Source organism: Oxyura jamaicensis, chromosome 2 (genome assembly GCF_011077185.1).
Source record: "Oxyura jamaicensis isolate SHBP4307 breed ruddy duck chromosome 2, BPBGC_Ojam_1.0, whole genome shotgun sequence".
NCBI classification, from domain to species: domain Eukaryota; kingdom Metazoa; phylum Chordata; class Aves; order Anseriformes; family Anatidae; genus Oxyura; species Oxyura jamaicensis.
Window position 1 is genome coordinate 154,378,627 of NC_048894.1, and position 21,118 is coordinate 154,399,744.

The window sequence follows — 21,118 nt, forward strand, 5'->3', positions numbered from 1 at the left end:
AAAAAACATGGGTATCTCCGATGTTCTTTTACTTCCAAACTCCTTTGGAATACGAATAACGTCAAACTACTTTATGAATAACATCAGATTTGACGGTGCTGATTTGGGAGATTTCTAGTCAAAGAACTAAGAAGAATTTAAGTAACAATTAACTAATTCAAAAAAAAGGCAGTGCAAAGAACAATTCTTATTTCTCAGGCATTTCCACCACCAGCTGTCATAAACATCATCTGCTCAATGAAATCAGAGCACTCAAGACTTCTTTAAAAGGCCGATAACCTTTACAGATTCTAGCAGAAGATGTATTCACATGCAGTGACATTCTTCATGTGGGCAAAGCAACAAGAGTGCAAGGAAAACACATTGTACTACTTTGAAATTTATGCGCCATAAGCCTGGTTTTCCTAACTGTTAGAATTCTTCTGTTAATCTCTATAAACGCTCAAATTAAAGACGTGTTTGTTCCACGTGGGTCCACTCCAGAAAATCAATCAGCAGCATCTAACTGATGAAAAAACAGAAGGGGTGAGTCAGATTAGCACAGCTACAAATGGAGAAGACAATCATATGAGCTGATATATGACGATCCTGGAAAACTGAAAACAGTATCAGTTAAACCGTAACTGAAAAGAAAATATGTATTTAGCAACAGCAAAAGAAAGCCATTCCTCTAATAACATTGCTACATTACATCATGCAGCAGTCTAGCCCATGAACACCAGAGAACAGGAAGGGTCATGAACACAAGGAAGAATTTTGCATGTGCTAACAGTTTTTTTATTTCTAACTTGTATAAGAAATAACAAGATATCAAAACAATCCTAAACCAGCTCTTAACATCTCTTTAAAGCCAAGTGATATCAAAGCGCATTTACTTATTAGACTATGACTTGAGACAAGAATACTCTAAAGCATTCAAGTCAGATGGCAGAAGGGTTGGAACTAGAGATCTTTAAGGTCCCTTCCAGCCCAAGCCATCCCATGATTCTATGATTCGAAGTTTGCCAGCAACACTGACAATAAACAAACTTGATAGCTTTGAAATCCACTCTTTCCAATGATAATAAGAAATTTTACCTGAAGAAAAATACTCTTTTCAAATTGATGAATTAATTTCAACAGTTACATATTTAGAACAAACGGTGAAGACGATTGATGCACATATTTGCACACAAAACCATGAAAACAACCAAACACGAAATATTGCATAGCACTGGTCACACCTTCCATTTTTATATAAGGCCCAAGGTTTCATTTCTTTATTAAAAGAATAGATAATACCTAAAGCAAGACAATGGACACACAGCTAATGCCTTTTTAAAACTATTTTGTCTCCTAAAGACAAGTTTTGTTTTCATCTTCATAGCAAAATGTCAGGACAAAAGTTAGTTTCAACAATTTCTAGGGGGAAGTGGAATTTTTTGTCTCTCTAAATAGCACCTCAGGGCAAAAGGAGGTAAGACATCAAAGAGAACACTGATTCTGCCTCAGGCTAAGAGGAACGTCTAAGGAAATCACCGCTGTGTTCAAACTTTTGTTTCTAGTTTGTGGCACTGTGGCATTATGTATAACAGGGTCCAGCACAACGCACTGCATTATACTTCACCCCTTCACAACTTTGACTATGCCAGGGCACTTCTCTGCCAGAGTACAAAAATAATTAATGTTCGGCTGCTAGCCAGTTGTTTCAGATTATTTTGCTTTTTCAGGTGTCTGACCAGGCAGCAAAGCTGGCTACTTATTTCACAAAGTGCTCCTTTGCTGTGCATTCAACAGTCATCAGAGAATGGAGAAATTCTGTCAGAAGTATTGGTAGGTTGCTGAACTTAGTGATTACAGAAGAAAAAAAAAGGTAACTGAAAAATTTAAAGCAATTCACCAGAAGTTTTAAATTACTTCATATTTATATTTTATGAGTTTTCATAGTGGAAATACATTTTATTCTCTTTCATGAAGTTTAGAGATTTAAAGATGCTACATCCTCCACATTCATAATGTCAAACAGCTTGAGCAGCCTTTCACTATAAAAAGAACAATTGTCTTGCTACTCGGTCCAGAAATCTTTCTAATTTCTGGAATTCACATTGAACATTTCCATGGTAACAGCACATGACCAACACTTTTTCCATGGTAACTGCAAAAAAAGCAGCTTGCTTTTCCAACATCGCAGTCATTTCTGTCATAACAGAGCAAAATCTCTTACCGGCATTTCCTCTCTCCCCTCAAATGTTAAGTAAATTGTCAATTTAACTTCATTAGCCACTTTCACAATACGCTGCGCAGACGAATCCCACACAGTCTTATAATTGAATGAGGGAAAGTTTACTAAGGTGGTTAAACTTCTCAATGTACAAGCCAGTGACTGGAGCACCCAGAGAAGGAGCTGCCACAGGGCAGTTTCCCTCCTGTTCAAATCCACAGCCCCATGGCACTGCAGCAATGTACTGCGATCACTGGCCTGATCCAGGTGGCAAAAATACAGATACTTTTAAACAGGTACAGCACAACCATGGGAGCTGAAAACTCTGTTGCAAGGAAACTCTTAAATAGGCTTACCACTGAAGCCAGGACACCACGATTGGTATTCCAAGGCTGTCTACAGGTAACTGCTAGTACAGTGTGACGTGAAACACAAGCCAGACCAAGATCTTTGGTTAAAGTGCTTCTCCTCTGCAGAAGAAATGCTCAAAATCCAATAGCAGCATAAAACCCCTTTCTACTGTTTTCTAAATATACGTGAAAGTTCAATAATAATATATGGAGTGTCTGTATGCAGGTGTTGGAAGAGCCTCTGTGGGCAGGGCCCAGCTGAGCCCAGCCCCAAGCTGGCGGCACCTCAGGGAAAACAGATTTCCGAAAGGGCAGAGCGGGCACAGGCCGAGGAGGAGGCCCAGGGTGAGGGAGAAGCAGCAGAGGGCCCAGGCCCCAGGAGGAGGAGGGCAGGAGGGGCTCCAGGCCCACAGGCAGCAGGGATTCCCCAGCAGCCCTGCAGACCCCCCTGGAGCAGATCTCCACCCTGCAGCCCGGGGAGGGCCCACGCCGCAGCAGGGGGACATTTCCTGAGGGAGCTGCGGCCGTGGGGAGCCCCTGTGGGAGCAGGGTGTTCCTGAAGGGCTGCAGCCCGGGGCAGGGGGAGAAGGTGGTGTTTTCATTTTTTGCTCTCATCAACAAAACTACTTTAACTGACAATAAGTTAAATTAATTTTTCTGAGGTCAAGTCTGTTTTGCCCCTTTTGGTAATTAGTACGTGATCTCCCAATCTTTATCTCAACCCACAAGTTTTTCATCCTACTTTTGTCCCCCATCCTGCTGAGGACAGACAGCAAACCAGTAGCTGGGTAGATACTTGGCCCTTCGGCGAAGCTAACCCACCAGAGATTAAAAACTATAAAAACACAGAGTAACACCTTTCTAACATGAGTGCTTTGGCAGTATGAAATTATAACCCAAGAGGATCTGTCAGGATTCTAGAGGAGTATTGAACTTGAAACATAAGACATGAAAATTAAATGTCCTCTGAACCCAGGTATTTATTTTGTCCATCAATTGTCTGATGGAAGTTTCAGTACAAAAAGCCTCTCCTAAAAATATTGTAACAGTTTCAGAGTACTTCCAGCACAAAGCAAAAAGACTAAAGCAGTTCATGACAGGGTAGAAACAGAATGCTTGCCAAACAGGAATATGCATTTTTTTCCAAGAAAAAAAAGATCAAATGATCTTGTACTCTGCTGGAAGTGAAAATTGTGCAGAACTCCAGGAACTCGCTGTCTCCAGCTACTGCAACAACATCCTGCTTTTGGCTGGAATGGAGTTAATTCTCCTCATAGTAGCTCCTCTGGTGCTATGTTTTGGATTTGTGATGAAAACAGTGTTGAGAACACATGGTGATAGTGTTGATAACACATGATGGTTTAGCTGTTCCTGAGCAGGGCTTATGCACACGAGGTGTTTTCTTTTTTTCACACTGTCTGGTAGCAAGGAGGCTTGGGGTGCACAAGGAGATTGGAGGGGACGCAACCATGACAGGTGATCCCAAATGACCGAAGGGATATTTCATACCACACAGCATCATGCTCAACAATAACAACTCGGTGGGGGCAGAGGAGGAATTGGTTGCCTGTGGGTGTTAAACCACAACAAACAAAGAGGACAATAACTCAAGAGCAGATGAGTATTGAGCAATATTATTCCTTCCCTCTCTCAAAACTAAGCACAGAAGACAACAGTTAGCAGTGCTCCAGGTGTTGCTACTAGGAATGCGTTAACTCTCTGGCTCCCAGGGCCAGAGCAGAGATGACACATAGCGAGCACTTTTTTAAAGCTCCATTACATTTAAAAAGTTTACTACCAATAATTGACAATAGGAAATGTAGTATAAGTAAGGATACATTCCTGAGGTTGATGAACTAGTCCTGAGAAGTTAAACTCACACAAAGGAAGCAAGTTAAGTGTAAAAGGAAAAACTGTAGTCAAAGACTAGAGATTATTTATGCACTCTACATTAGATGACAAATTAAAGAGCCTCAGCAAGGAAACAGCACAACAGAAAACTTAATAGGATGATGGATTAAATAGCCTGTAAGTCCCAATAATAAAATTATTAGTTTGCCTCACGTCTGTTTTACTATTTACTTTGTAAAGATTTGAGGCCTAAAATACTTCTTCCTATATGTTCCTGTAGAAGCTCGTACAACTGATAGAGGCTAAAGAACTACGGCTCTTATATATTGTTAAAAATAAAAATTAAAAAATCCTTATCAGTTAAATTATCACAGTAGACAGGTTAAAAGACATTTGGAAGAGAAAAAGTCACCTTATCTTCTGTAAGCACTGAAGTTGGATTTCAAAAATCTGTAAGAAAACTTCTCAAAAAATTAAGAACTTTTTTTTTAAAGTAACGTGGTGATTCGTTTATGAAGGACAGAAGAGTTTGTAGGTAAAGAAAAAAAAAACTTCGTGCAACTAAAATGAAAATTGATGTCTTCAAACCATAAAGACAAAAAGGTTGTTAGAAATGAAATAAATGAGAAAATATTCTGAATGATGTAATGCAATACAGGCAACCAAAGGTACTAACACAAAGGATCCTACTGAAATACCTGAGGACTTCCATCATCATCAGAAATATTATCCTAATAGAATTCTCTAGGCTATGTTGTTTTGCAGACTTGTCGAGAGTCCACTTAAACTCACAACCAGGTATCTTTCTAACAAAGAAATATCTTGCCTATAAGCTATATAAGCATAGGAACATTAAACGAATAAAACCTAGCTTTGAAATTGTAGTATTTTATTTAAGCAGAAAAGCAACAGAGTAATTATGAAATAGATTTACAATGGTCTTGTATACCAGTGTTAAAACCATTCAAGATCACTGCCGTTAGAAATAAGCTATTATTTGTCTGCAATTCTTCCTCCCCCAGAGAAGGGAAGGAGAGACTTAAGGCATAGTTTAGCTTCTCTTAGCATCTAGTTACTTAGTTCCTTTGATGAGTTTATGAATTTAAATATTCTCGCATCTGTCTTTAGGCTCCCTATAAACAGAACGAACGAACACTAACATTTCTACATAATGAAGCACTCATTGCAGTTTAATTAATTTACCTTGCAAAACAGTATCCCCATTTGATAGAAGCTTTTTTTAAAGCCTCTTTCCCACTAACAAGTTACCAATTATAAAACAATCAAAAAAGAGCAGCTATTGTTCTTTTCCTGTTTAGCATCAGGGAAAAACTGGATTTCAGAAATTACCCTATAATGACTTGGAAGAATTAATTATCCTCATGATGTGAGCATCCTGTTGACCTCTTTCATTTAACAGCAGGGAGAGGCCTTACTGCTGAAGCTCCTTAGGCCAGGCTGTACCAAGCAAAGCTGTGCTTCCTCCTGTCTTACTCTACGATTCTAACAACCTTAGAATCAAATTAAATACATACACTGGCTTTCTTGACCAGAGAACCAAGAATGTATGTAGAAGGAACCTTGAAACACTCAGCTTAGGAACAAATCTTCATTAGTATTTGCAGCAAACAGGATTCTTACAGAGAACCCCTAAATCTTGATCAAGTACCTTCAAGACATAAGCCTGGACTTCTTAATCTTCATTAACAAACCTAAGTGTCTCTAGAACATCTGCCCAGCTGATCACAGTGTTTGCGAAGTAATTATTTCTAAAGATAGTAAGCCAAGACAATCCAGATTGTGACAGGAACCCTAAATGTCATTATTCATGGGATGCACATTCTTCTGCAGTATTATCTTGCATGTTATTAGGCTGTATTTGCACAAACCCGACTCCCAAAGTGGAAGCCTGTGCAACACAAAGAGAATGGCATGTTCCTGACGTAACCGATAGGATCTTATAAAATTTGGTGACGGGGCAATGAATGTCAAATGAAATTCAGTATAAATACATGGAAAACAAAAAACAAACAAACAAAGAAAAAACAATCCTAACCTTACCTGTAAAAATTATTGTTCAGAAGCAAGATTGCGGAGCTGATTCACAGATTCATGAACCCACCAATTCACCACTGAGCAACAGCTAAAAAAAAGTAACTAACTTGTGCATTACCTAATCATTATAAGGCAAGTAATAGAAAACAAAGTAAGGAGCATCATTAGGTCAGTACAGAATTGCAGAGATCACCTTTCAAATAGTGTACATAGACTACCTCAAGGATATAGAGCTGACAGTGTTCAAAAGGGACAACAAAACTGAGAAACAGATGGCACTCTTTCCATGACAAGGACAGCGAAGCCAGGTAGAAATCTTCAGGCTGTGAAAGAGACCTCTGTGAAAATAACACTGGGAGAATGTGTAACATCACGAGTGTCAGTACGATGTTTAGAAGATGGATTGTGAGCTGTTTCTTGCAATACAGACACGAGGTAATATCAGAAGGATACCAGTAGGTTGAAAGCTGATAAAAGTAATTTAACTGTGAATCTTCTTGGCACAGCATGTTGTACCAGCCTGGCAGAGAGTGCAAAGAATTTTATGACAAAGAAACCCACTGAGAATGAGTAACAGTGCCTAAAAACAGAGAAACTGTATCAGACTCTAGAAGTTCCAGAGCTAACAAGTCAGCATGCAAACACCTAAAGGAAAGGAGCATGTATGTTCAAAATATTCCCTATATTCTCCCACAGGCATCTGCTCATAGCCACTGCCACAGACAGGATATTGGACTAGACGGTCATTGATCTGATCCTGTACAGCCACTCATGTGTTTTTGCTTCCTTTAATCTAGAAGAACATCTAACATTTTTCTTTACCAGACAGTATACCATCAACACACAAGAATTAGATCAGCAATTCTGATTGATAACTTAGTTTACTTTCCAATTGGATAAGTGTATCATCGCAAACATCTGCGATTTATCCTTTCTGTCCTATGTTCAGATTGCAAACAAAAGGAAACAATTTCAGCAGCAAATGAAAACAGATCAAAGTAACAGATGCCCTGCTAAGGACATTACTTTTAAAAGACAAGTATTTTGATCATCATTGTAAATCTGGTCCTCAAAAGAAAAAGGAACCATAGCTACCATATGATTAAAAGCCATGTCAGACTTGCCATCGACTTTCTTAGCTCTCGATTGTTCTTCGTATCAGGATGCTACCTGCTTCTTTTAAAAGTACAATACTAGTTCGGTTTTAAAAGAAATGCAGAAAAATTACAGTAGCAAGTTAAAACATCAATGTACTTCACATTTCTAACGATGCTTTCAAAGCGCACATGGTACACGTCCCCCAAAGATACCAGAGCTCTGAACAAATACTAATGGATCTTGCTCCTTTATCATTACTGAACGAGAAAACATTGAATTCCTTCCAGGCTACAGGTGAAGCTGTAGACAGAAATAACAAAGTAATAATGTTGTTCCAAGCTTTTTTTCATAGCTGGTCACATAAAAGTTAAGATATCTTTAAAAAAAAAAAAAAAATCCACTGTTCCACAATTGTTTGATGTCAGTAACGAGAAGAAAGCATGTTATCCTCTCCTTCTACAGCATATTTTATTTGTACGTTTTTTCACCTAAAGAACTGCTGGGAACATGTACTTTCGGAGCACCTTTAAAGATTTTGGAGACAGGGTAAATGGCAGATTTTGGTTTGTGTTTTTTTCCTGAGAGTTACCAAAATAAAGAGAAATAACAGAACTGGCACTAAAGAGCACAACATCTACCTTTTAAGATACTGACTTCCATAATTATTTTGCAAATTATATTGATTACATTGATCAAGTTCCTTCTCATCTCCATGACTCAGATTTCTTTCCTATTAATGTCAACTAGAAGGTCAAATACAAATAAAACCAGAAGTTTCTGAAGTTCAATTAAAACTTTGAATCAACTGACTTATACCATTTTATTTACCATGTCAAAAGCCTTAGCACAAAAATAATTGAAAAACGGAGTCCTGCAAAGTAAATCTTACTGTTAGTGAACAAAACCCATAGCTTTGATAAGTCCTAAGTTGTTTTTTTTTTGTTTGTTTTGTTGTTGTTTTGTTTTTGAACTTACGCATTTTACACCAGGGAAGTTTATAAATAAAGAAGTCTTTTGAACTTTATTAGCATTTAATAAAATTTCCGTCTAAATGCATTTGCAAGGTAACTCGCAGAATTCAGTCCTTTTTGCCTAGAGCAATCTACACGTACCAGCTTGTTACATTTTTCTCTTTTGAAAATATTTGTATTTTAAATATTAATTACACCAATAATGCACACCTGCAAGTGAATCCCGGGAAAGAGTCCAAACAATAATTATGGTATGGTTTTCTTTAAAATACAGGAATATCTTGTTTTGGCAAGTTAATTCAATTAGTGTAAATACATCAGGCAATTGAAAAAATACAGAGTATAGCAATTACTCCAGTAAGACTTTGTGTTCATCATAAAGAGGAAATCCTTATTACAAGTATCTGGTACTTGTAATTCTGCATAATTCTAATACAAGCAAACATTGTTTTTATTATTATTATTATTATTTATTCAAAAGAAGCTACGAGTTTAAGCACACTTGCTCTAAAATATAAATATTAGGGGGATTCTGCCCTACATTATAGTACGTCACTTCTGGCAAAACTGCAGTCAGCCATTATGAACAAATCTACAAGCTTGGATAACGAAATCATCAACTTGATGATCATTTCTCTTTTAAGCCTGATGTTTGCGAACTCCATTTTTCTTTATTTTCTTAAGATAAGGATACAGAGAGACACAGCAGCACAAGAATTAAAAAGAACCATCAAAGATTTAAAAATATAGCAAGGTGATGTCTCAAAGTGAGAAGTTTTGGTCAAATTATCACAGCCCACATTGTCACAAAAACTCGGCCTTGAATCCATACACCTCGCTGAAAAGTTGTCTTTGCATTACAAGATGCAAATATGAAAAAAAAGTAGCCACTTCACACACAATATTTTAAAAAGAACAGCACAACAACTAGGTAAGTGCTTCCCAGAAGTTCACAGAATCCTTTTAAGCAAGAAGAAATTAAGAACTCACCGTCATTGAGATCTTGCAGAAGGTTTTCTTGGCATGAAAAGTCCAGCTTCACTTTGATGTTGACAGTAAAAGTTGCAATCTTCCCAGGTCTTAGAGGAAACTGGGAGAGCGTATCTTCTAGCTTCCAACTCAAGAAGTCGCCATACAGCTTCTCTGTATTAAAAAAGCCAATACTTCATTAGCATAACCACCATGCTAAGAATGTTTTATTTTATAACTGTTGTACGGAGTGTTAACTGTTTTGCCATCTTCTGTTTAAATTCTACAATATTTAGCATTAAGGCATCGAAAGTGAACAGAACACTAGAAGGACATCAGAGAGATTACTGAGACTGGCCTGAAAGCATGTAGATCACAGAGATGAAAATATAAATTTAGGTGAAGAACACTAACAAGAAAAAATAGATGGATTGCACAATAGGCAGTATTAAATATGCAATTTGAATACTGAAGTACACAGCCTGAAGGAGAGTTTCTAGAGCTCTGAACCTTACAGTCTCCTACTGGGGAAATGGCACGTGAATGGAACAAACATTTCATCAAAATACTGTGCCAAAATAAACCCGTTACAGTTCTGAAACACCTGTGACATCACTACGCTGTTATTTATTTAACAAGCAATAGAGAACACTAGGAAGACTACTGGCTTTCAGCTATTTCTAAAATAAAGTCCTTTCTCGAAACTGAAAAGCATAACGTACACAAGACCCAAACCCTCATGATGCTGCCAGGCAGGAACAGCCTGCCTTAAAACAGTTGTATCTGATAAATGATTTACCAGTGGTCCACATGAGATGAGACATCTGTCATTATTAGCTCCTCTGTCCTAGGCCTGAAGTGCCAGTAGGGATGATACAAAGGAAAAAAATGTATTATTTATTGCTTATCAATAGATTGAGGTCCATTAACCAGTTCCGCAGCCTCCTTAGTGCTCCAGTAACATCCAAAGGTCCATTTTGAAATAACAAAGAGGGGTGAGTTAAGTTGTGCTATTTCAAGCTCCAAGGCATGCCAAAAAATAAAGTCATGAACATTTAAGTGCCTTCAGCAAAAGCAATGCATGCTGTTCTATGAAGTTTGCATAGGGGATTTTTTTTTATCATTTTTTTTTTTAAGAATGACAGAAAAGGTTGCTATATACTGGAACGGTACAATAACACAGTTGCAGGTTGAGACTGTCTTTGCAGTACCTGCTTTTCCTTCCTCTTTCCTTCTCTAATTGAACAATATCCCAGGGCAAGAGTTTTCTGGTTTGTCCCTGCAATTCTCTCCCCCATCCTGGAGCAGCAGCAGGGGGGTGCAGGTGAGCGACTGGTTGGGGGCTCAGCTACCAGCAGAGATCAACCCACCACATCCAAAACCTCATTAACATGTGCAAGACCATGCAATGACAAGCACTGCAAAAAAAAAAAAAAAAGCCTGTTAATACATGAATAAGATGTTTTGACTGGGAGCATCCTGAAGAGGCATTTATCAATCCGTGGCAATGCGTACCATTGCAACGTACGCTGAAGAATTCTTCTAAAGGCTCATTTAAAAACAACTGGAGCGCTGCTTTGTGTAACATGGGGACACAGAGTCAGAGATCTCAGCTCTGCTTCTTACCTGCCTACTGTATTGAACAGCACATCAGTGTGTCGGCACTTCAGAGCCTCTAAAACCAACCTCTAAGACTCATCCTGAAGAAACCAGGCTGGGAAGGCTGCCTCAATAACTGCAGCCTAGAATTAAGGATCTGGCAAGAAAAGTAATTAGAATTCCAGTCAAAATATTATTAATTTGCCCAGAAACAAGCGCAGCTAGAAGAAAAATATTTTCCATTAACTGCAACTTCAATAGTTGGTTTGCTTGAGATAATGATCTTTTCTTTCTACATCAAATCCATATTATAGACTTCTCGAGAAGAAGAAAAACAAGGAAAAAAAAATAAAAAATCCTGCTAACAATTGTTTCCTTCGAGTCATTTCCACTTCCTCTAATGATTTAGTCGTAACCATATCATCGTTCGGATTTTATTTTTAAGAAGTTTGACTAACAATCAGAGCGATCTCTATCCCCCTTTTCAAAGAGGTAAAACCATGATGTGATACAGGGATGTTTTTTCCCCACCTTAAGCAAAGCAGAATGATGTATCCCAAGCACCTGAGTGTATCTCCAGCGTAGTGAACAAATAGTTTCCAAAATGTATGTTCATTAAGGAGGAGATTTATCTGAAGATATTAAGACTGAAAAGACTTTCTGAGCGAGAACAGCCCCTGCAGGTATTAAGGTACCCAACAGAGCCTCTCTAATTTAACATTTGCAATTACAAGACAAAGTCTGAATGCTCAAGCTAAAAGTTTAACTGCAGAGAAAAATCAAGTTAATACTTAGACATCGTTGTCTATAGTTTAATATTGTTTTCTTTACCTTGTTTAGCAGTCATTATTACAAGGAATTATACTACTGCACGGGGATTCAAACCTTTCAGATGAGTGGAAAAAATCCTTGGTGTGAGACATGTCCGCAGTCAGTTTCTAGAATCCAGAATTTGTCTTTAACGAACTGAATTTGCAAGCAACTTCTAGTAAGAGTGTAAACTAATGACTTGTTTTACCTTTTAGCTAGAGACTAAATCACTAAAATCATAACAAATATCATATAAAGATTCACCCCAAATCTAATTTTGGGTTCCCTCTAAGTTCTTTTGAAGATCTGTAAAAACAATCCCATGTCAGCACTTTACACCAACTCCACAGAATTTGCATCTTCTGAGATCACGAGATCCATCCCTCAGTTCTTTCCAAGCTTAGGTCCCCAGGCAAATCTGTTTTTTGCTATGTCTTTTTTCAAGCAGTTCGTCTTCCCATTTATATCTCTTCCAAAATATGCGCAAATGCTTTATCTTAATGCAAACACGTCTACAAAATTCTTTACTGAAATAATTTAACTTTGGGTGGAGGCATCATAAAATGCCAACCCACAGAGGCAGGCAGCACAGGAGGCTTCAAGATGTGAGTAGACAAATTAGTGGACAAATCTATAATGGGCTACTACAAAAGGATCATCTCTGATGTTCCTTGGGATGCAGGCAACTAAGGATACTGAGCAAGCACAACAGAAACACGACCATGACTTGTGTGCTCTCTCTTTAAGCAGCATCTCCTAAAGTACTGTGTATTCTTGGCCAGATGGACCATCAAATAAGGCATTTCTTAAATCCTTACGCCTTTGTCTTTCTTTCTGTGGCAGAAGGAGGTTGGTGAGGGCACTGAACCCTACTAACTGTAACCTTAAGATCCGCAGACAGACTTGAAACTGCAAGTAACTTAAAGCATCAGAGAAAACGCGTGTGGAATCATGGAGAACAGGTGGGGATACCTGACAAATATTCATTTAAAAAAAAATGCAGAACAAGATGATGCAGTTCAGCCTGGAGGTCCATCGAGTCCCTAACAACATCACAGACAATTTAATTAAAATACTTGCAACAGACAGGGAAAAGGTTTAAAGGCTAAAAAAGAAAAAGTACAAAGAAAAAAAAACTAACAGACTAGAGCTGAAAGGTGAGGTCTGGGTGAAGCACAGCCAGAACAACTGCTGCTCCTCAAGCTGAGCTGCTGAGAGGAAATGGGAATGCAAAAGCATTTACCAGCTGGCACAGAAGAGTCAGACAAGTGCTCCATACCTCTGATATGAATTCAAGATGCACAAAGGTACACTAACACAAGTAGGAACGGACACCTGAAGATAAAAACCTGATGTGTTTCAAGGCAACAAAACTCTTTTATGGTAATCTGCACCTCTGTCTCTTGATGCCTCACCAGCTGAGGCAGAATACACAGGACCTCAAAGCAGCTATCAGTTCTAGATGTACAGACACCGGCATTCATATACATCAACCTCAAGTGCCTGGAATTCTAGTAAAAACAGAAGTTGTGTATTTACCACTGCACTAACTACCATCAGTTGTTGTTTTTTTGAAAACATGGAACTGTGGAGTGTGTACATTAGACTTACAGGGTTAAAAATACTAATAGTTCGTGCACTCGTTGGCAGAGAACCAATATTGTTATTAATTTTCCTGTAAGACTGGAGGAAAACACCTCCTTTCAAACTGAGGAGATAGCAATAGAATATTTTGAACTCAGGCCTAGCAGACAAATAGATTTGCAGGAGCTGCTATATTCTTTGCAGTGCAAATGCATGTTGCAAAGCTTCTTCCAAGCAATCAACAAGTATCCTTAAAAGGTGACAAAACTTGCTGTAAAAACAGGAACCATTTGACATTCATCCTATGAGTGGGGAAAAAAAAGAGTTAGTAAGAATCATACCAAGTCCTGAATGTCTGTCAGCTAGTGTGGGCAGAAAGGAAGAGACCTGAGCTGAGAAATCCTTATAGTAAAACCCCGACAGATAAGAGTGGCGTTGGACTACCAACACTCACTGTCCTTCCCTGGCAAGGACATTTGCACTAACTGGGGGAAAGCCTGCCTACATTCACAGCTCTCCAAGGACCATAACCCAACTCCAGATCCAAAACCTTTGCGGTTTTGGTTGGGAAAAAGGTAAATAGATCTATTCTAGGATACTCAGAGTTCTTAAAAGCTGATCCTCAGAGTAGATTTCTCATTTGTGGTCTAGCATGGTTAAACAGCTGAGACCGCAAGCAGATGCATTCAAAGACCGTGTAAAGAATAGACCCAGACAGGTAAATTTATTTCCCCGTGTTTAAATTCCAGAGGTCAATCACTTGTAAGAAAAAACAATGAGGATTTGTTGCTGCATCATCCAAGTTGATTCAGTGCGTGCAGCTGGTGCTCACTACTACAGCCTACAAGTCTGGTGAGAATGCCTGGCAGCCTCCTCTCAATGCTTCAAGCTTCAAAAAGACACCAAGGTCACACACTCACCCCTGCACGGACTAAATAGATGAGTTATCAAAGCTTTTAGAGTGAACCCCCCTAACTCAGACATAACGTAGGCTCTGACAAGAGCTGGCTGGAGACGGAGGATGGAAAGGCAACCCCTCGCACGTCATCAATCTAAAAAAGCATTAGACCATCTGACACGGTGAGGGACAACATGAGGTGACACATGGTTGACCTTGATGGGATGCCCATGATGTCCAACTTAGAGATACCACAGCCTGGTAGCTGGGACTGGTATAATGAGACATGAAAAGAAATGACAGACACGTTCATTGTGGCGGTATGACAAGTCCCTTTTGCTGGTTTGCCTCAGGATCTGTTCCAGAACGCGTGGCTGATAAAGGACTCGAAAATCCTATGATGACCTTTCTGAACCGTACAGGGTGAGCTGTAACTTCTTCTCATTTAATCCGAGGGCTAGAGAGGGAAAGTCAAAGAGCTGCAGCTGAAAGAAACAGAGGAAATCAGAGGGAAGCAAGTTTGAAAACATCATCCCCAGAGCTCCTCGTTAATAAGACACCATTAGAAACAATGCCAGAGAAGAGGGCTTCCCCAGGAAAAGTGACCAGCTGCAGCAGACAAGGAAAAGGAGGTTTGGTCATTGCACTGCAACAGCTAATTGTATCCTGTGTACTGCACCAAAAATGAAAATGGTTGCTATTTACAGCACCGGTCTTTGTTCCAAAAGTTGTGGCCCCAGAAACAGAAGGTAAGGAAACAAGGTAAAAACTCACAGCTGAATGCATCAACTTTTCCCCTTTTCCCCCAGTTTTTAACAAAAGTTCCAACAGTGATGTTATGAAGGTTTTAATGTTGAAAGGTCTATTTTTTTTTAATTTTGAGCTATTTTAACCACGTAATGTTATATACCGAGAGTCCGCTAAACACCTTTGATTCAGAGGCCCGTATATTCCAACACTTAGCACATTTCACTACAACAGCTCCATCATTTAGTACACGTGCTGCACTTGGGTCTTTCCAAAACACACACGCAGCACCTAGCACAGTGGGAGCACCTCAGAATTACTGAAATAAGAACAGAAAGTCCTTTTACTTCAGCTTTTAAAATTATTCTTGGTAACAAGTCTCTGACAGAAAATCTATTCTTGGATGATTGGCAACTCCTTGTCTCTCAGATTACAGAGAAGAGGATATTCTATTCTAACCTGAATACTGAGAAGAGTAAAAATCACGTTCCATTTTAATACTCTGGCACTGACAATAAAATCTACAATCAAATAAGATATTCCTATTGTAAGTAAAGATTAGCTTGCTTGTCATCTGCAGTTCGCCTGTTAATATCATTTTCATAGCGATGAAATGTTTTTTTTTCCCCCAGAGGAAAAACCAAAACCAATACAACACATCACGAACAAGTGAGATCCGCCTATCGGACTAGTTATTAAATATTAATAGGTACAGGGCATTCTAGGAGAAGTGAAAGTAGATGTACTTTATTTCTTTTGTACCTTCCATTCCACCTTTTAATTCATAATACCTCGTTTCATCAACTGCTGTGTTGTTTTTTTTAGTGTTTTATCCCACTTTTTCTTATTGATTGCTGAGTAAGCTAGAGCTAGGCTTATTTACTTCCACTCTTTCGAGGATGAGAACATTACTGCTAATGGCAATTTATTTAATTAACTAATCACTGTACTTATATCTAAGGAGAAAGTAATTCAAACCCATGATTCTTGCTTTTTTCTTTTTTTTTTCCCTTTTTCTTCAGGATGTTTTGCTTTATTTTTATTTTCCATTGAACTTAAAGAGGAAACCTAGATGTCCAAAAAAGCAGGCGATCCCTTGCCACGCAGATGGCACTACAATTTCCTTCACTTTCTTTCTGCATTTTCTTACTTTCTCTTTCATTTTTATGTTTCTAAAAAAAAAAATCAAACTGAATGATTCCAGTTCTTTAGCAGGGATTGGGATATTTACTTTAAACTGACCTAAAATAACTCTACCCCAGCTAGACCCCCTTTTATCTAAGAACAAGCACTGATTATTTCCAGCACACCTACCCTTAGTGTTGACTGTTTTCGATGTGACCTCCAGTGTCTCCAACGGTTCCGTTCCGATGTTTTCTAACTTAATGATAAGCTGTTGAGTCTCTCCATTGTAGAGCTGGACAGATACATTCGTGGAGATTTCGTCCCCTGAAGAAGGCTGAAGTGTATGAGCAGACCTACAAAAAGTGACAAACATGGAAACGTAATGTTACAATAAACACGGCAAAAGCTTGTCCAAGTTATTATATTCCACTGAAGATTTCAATAGAATCTTCAAGATTCAATAAATCTTCAACAGCATATCAGATTCTTTGAAGATTCAGAAACCACTCCTCTGAAATCTTGAAGATATTTGACGTAATCTTCCATTCTGAGTTTAGCAAGGTTCATTTTTACCAAGCATTGAGGACAAACGGTAATGTTATGCATAATACAAGTCAGCTTTCAAACTATGTGAAATACGTATTCCTGACTGAAAGCCTGTTAAAAAATTGCTGTAAAAATCATAAAGAAGGGAAGAGGGCAAAAAACTAATAGCAGGTCATCAGAAAGAGCTAACTTGAAAGAAGTGACATCTGATCTACCAAGAGTTTGAACGCTAGGGTTGAATACTAACGAGTACCAAGAGCTGAATGTAAAACTAAAATGGAAAAATAACATAAATAAATACAGAGAAAAAGTTGAATGCTACAATAGGAGATACGAGGGTGAAATTCCTCTGCAGGATCCTGAAGTTCATACATACCTCTTTCTGATCAGCCCATCAGAATTACAAAAACGAGAATAAAACCATAAATCAGGAAGAATCCTCAGCTGAGATTAAACCTTCATACTTTCAGGGGAGGGTACATAATCTTACATAGCTAAGCATTCCCATACATCACCAACTTACTATCCACGTGCAATATGAAGGCAGAAACACCTTTGATGAACAGATACGTAGCACTGACTGCTTTCAGCAGCTGATCACCCATAGAGACTGGTTACTTAAGGGATCAGAAGCAGTATCAGAAGTATGAGGTAAGATATGCTCAGTAGCAAAATGCATCATACAAATAACTTAGAGATGATACAAACAAAAACTATTTTACAGAATTACACGTGCTAGAGAAAATGCATGGATATCCGAAGCTTCAGAAGGATGAGAATTTATCTCCACGCGTACCAAAAATTCCATTTTAAAATGAGAAATGTGGCAAAGCAGCCAATCACCGAAATAGGAGACATTCACTGTGCTGTGACAACACAAGGGTAAAGCAGAATAGAGCAGTAACCTTGCACTTTGCTAGGAAGAAGAAGTAATATGGGAGCTGGCAGAGCGCAGTTCTAGGGGACAGCAGGAAGCACAAACCTCATGGGAGTGGATCCTGGAAGAAATTTACTCAGCAAAAGGTGAAATAGTGAATATAAATGAACTCTTTAGAACATGAAGGAGGGAAGGAGCATTGCAGAACAAGACAGATGGGCAGAGGTTCAGTTCCTGACTGTATTTTTCACACTAATGCAAAGTGGTCTGAAGGGATCAAGGACACGAGGGCAAAAGCTATTGAGATAAATGACTGATAAACTTGTTGGTAAACCCACGGTCAGTAACTTCTTTTGGCAGGTATTTCTGCTATCCTTCCTTCATACCCTATTTTTTCCCTTACTCAAGATAAGCAGCCTCCACAAAAAAACATCGCAGCAGATTTCAGTCTTTCAGAACACAGCTTTGGCAACAAAAAACACACTTTTTGATCATCTAAATGCTACAGACATGCATCGTTATCGCTGCAGCACTCTGAAGTTTGGGCATCTGGAGTGGCAATGGAGGAAAATAAAAACAAGACAGTTTCTTAATGTCTTTTCCTCCTCATACTCAGACAAAAGTAGGAATTGCATACTAACAAAGCAAAATAATGGTTGCTCTCAATTACTGTACAGGTGTACATATGAAACCAAAATCCAGCTAATTCAGCTTGCTCATCTTTTGCTTTAACACAGGTTCTTCCATTAAGGCATTTGAGTTGGGCCCCTCACAAAGCCGTATTGCTGCCTGGAATTCCTTGGTGCTGCTCTTAAAGTGCTCTCCTGCTGACCCATGACCCTTCTCCAGGCTCTGGGCATCTGTCACTGACACTGGCATCAAACTGGGATGAGGGGGCTGGATTGAGGTTCCCCTCCTGCAACAACTCTTGTTTCAAGCCCTCCTCACCAGCTTGGCAAACCTTTGTAGAGGGTTTGTAAACATAAGCGTTAAACAAACTGGAAAGATGCAAGAGGAGAAATTATTCAGATTGAATCCTGCTGCCTGTAAATTAGGAGCATTCTTTCTGTCATTGCTTTACCACATCTTTTAAAAGTACGTCATTCTCCAGAGGATCCCAAGGATAAACAGAGTTGACAGGAGTTGCATGAGTCAATTTACAGGTATCATAGAGGCCAGGGGAAGGAGTAAGTGATGGTAAGTAGGGACCTCTCTGGCATACTGCAAGGTAGTCAGAAGCACATTTGAATTCCCAGGACGTCACAGGAACTGAGACTGAGTACTGAAACTACAGCATTTGAATAAACCAAGAGCAAATTTAACACCAATGAGAAGGGAAACATACACCAATATACAAAGAAAATCTCGTTACTGTTCCACATTATCAGCTGAACATATATCCAAAAAGAGCAGATATTATGCTCATTTAAGAATATTTGCAATTCCCTCTGTATTTCAAACTCATCATATTCTTTAATATATTCATAACTTTGGCTATCCAATACTAATTTTGATTACAGCTAAAACCACCCAGACTTCGTATCTAGCAAAATTTTTATAGACAATTTACCAACATGCAACCCAAGTACAGTATTTTATTAGTTTGCTGTCTTCACTAGGGTATTTATTTTATAACTTTGCAATACAATGCCATCAAGACAGGCTATTCCGCATTAGAAAAGTAGAATTCATTATGGAAATATCAGAACCAAACTGGTTCCTTTTTTATTGCTAAGCCATATTGAATGACACGGTAACAAAAAGAAGTAAACAAAAGGCTGTTTGCTGATCCACAGCTAAAAGGAATATGAAAAGGAAAACCAAACCTCTGTATTTTATGACTATTTGCAAAATGAAACATGGATGCTCTTAAACCTGGAAAAGTTCCAAAAGCTGAACTGAACTGGTGTCTTACAAGCTTTCTCTAAAGACACGGAATTAGTCAGTCTCATTCTTCACCCAAAAAAATGCTCAACAACCCTCCCCAAAAAACACTTAGCCCTCACGTAACAATTGTGACACCTTTGGTGAGTGTATAACAAAGTTATTTTAATTAATTCTTCCTGTACTTCTTAAACATGTTTTTTCTGAAGTATGGTATCTAGTTTGGAGCTTACCCATACAACAAAAATATTGACATGTTGGAGCAAGTCCAGAAGAGGGATATCAAAATGATTAGGAGGCTAATGTGACACAGGACAGGGTCAAAGGTTCATTTTGAAAAACAGAAGGGCAGAGGGAACTTTCTTCTGAGTGTGGTCAGACAGCTAGATAATACCCTGGGCAACCTGGTCTAACATTAAAGATGTATCACTTGTCAAAGACGGTCCTGCTTTGACCAAGGTCCTAGAACAGTTGATCTCCCCCTTCCAACTTACATTAATCTATGGGTTACCCCTTTACTTCAACATTTTATAAACATTTACGAACACTAACATAACAATATAACCAACTAAAATCCTGCTTTTATTAAATTTCTCACCTTGGAAGGGAGGTACTGATCTGCAGCCTTGGCAAAGCTGGAATGACTTCAACAGTACAACCATTGGTCTTCACTCCTGGCAGATTGTCCAGAAGACAGTCACTGAAGACTCCGAAAACTGATGTATGGTAACCTGATTTTTGGAAGAAAACACAAATATTGCACTTTCTTTGTTTTCTGAGATGTCTAATACATTAGCCTGACTAGTCAAATCTTGTCAGTGTTTCTGCTACGCAGAAGACCATCTTCTCTACAGTAAAACCTTCTCAGGACACAAAGTATACGTTAAAAAAGTTTCAAATCCCATAGATAATACACTTTTAAAATAAATGACATCATACAAACAGCATGCATCTGTGCCTTTGGATCTATGACATATAAAACTATAAAAAAAATAGACTCCATAATTTCTACTATGCATTGTGTTCAGTTCTGTAGAATTCTTTCAAAGTTCAGTGTCACAAGTTGTATGAAAAAGACCGCTATTTCACAATACCGTATCACGTAATGCACCGCTGCACATAAACTTGCTGCCCTTCAACGTATGCTGAGAATCCCTTATTTCTTTAAAAAAAAAAAAAAAAAAAAAAAAGATAGGAAAGAGTTTCAACTGTATCCAGAAGCTATTAAAAAATCCCAAAGCAAATGATTTAAATGTATTTTTTGAATATCTATGTATGGATACAGCTGCCACAAAAGTCTGCAGGTACGTATACGTTACTGAATATGCATACATGTATGCACCTGCCATACGAGCCCACAGGTCATCCTCTAAAAGTTTGATTTAGTAGGCAAATACCTCAGCACCAATTCCTTGCCAAGCAATATACGCAGCTTGTATCTGAAGGCAAATTTAATTCATTGACACCCAAGTAACAGCCAAATACAGAAATCAACTCCTCTACTTGCAATACATTTTTAGGATGTGAAACTAAAACCAGACAACTATAGCACAA

At 38.5% G+C, this 21,118-nt stretch overlaps 1 protein-coding gene across 5 annotated transcripts in view; it reads right to left on the reverse strand.

The window, feature by feature from the left end:
• Positions 1-21,118, reverse strand: part of TRAPPC9 (trafficking protein particle complex 9) — a 455,527-nt gene that overhangs the window by 374,372 nt on the left and 60,037 nt on the right. For all 5 annotated transcript variants that reach the window (XM_035319324.1, XM_035319322.1, XM_035319323.1 and 2 more), the window contains 3 exons: positions 20,163-20,295; positions 16,447-16,610; positions 9,516-9,668 (listed from right to left, as the gene is read on the reverse strand). In XM_035319324.1, the coding sequence (XP_035175215.1) occupies positions 9,516-9,668; positions 16,447-16,610; positions 20,163-20,295 (450 nt within the window). The remainder of the gene's footprint in view (positions 1-9,515; positions 9,669-16,446; positions 16,611-20,162; positions 20,296-21,118) is intronic.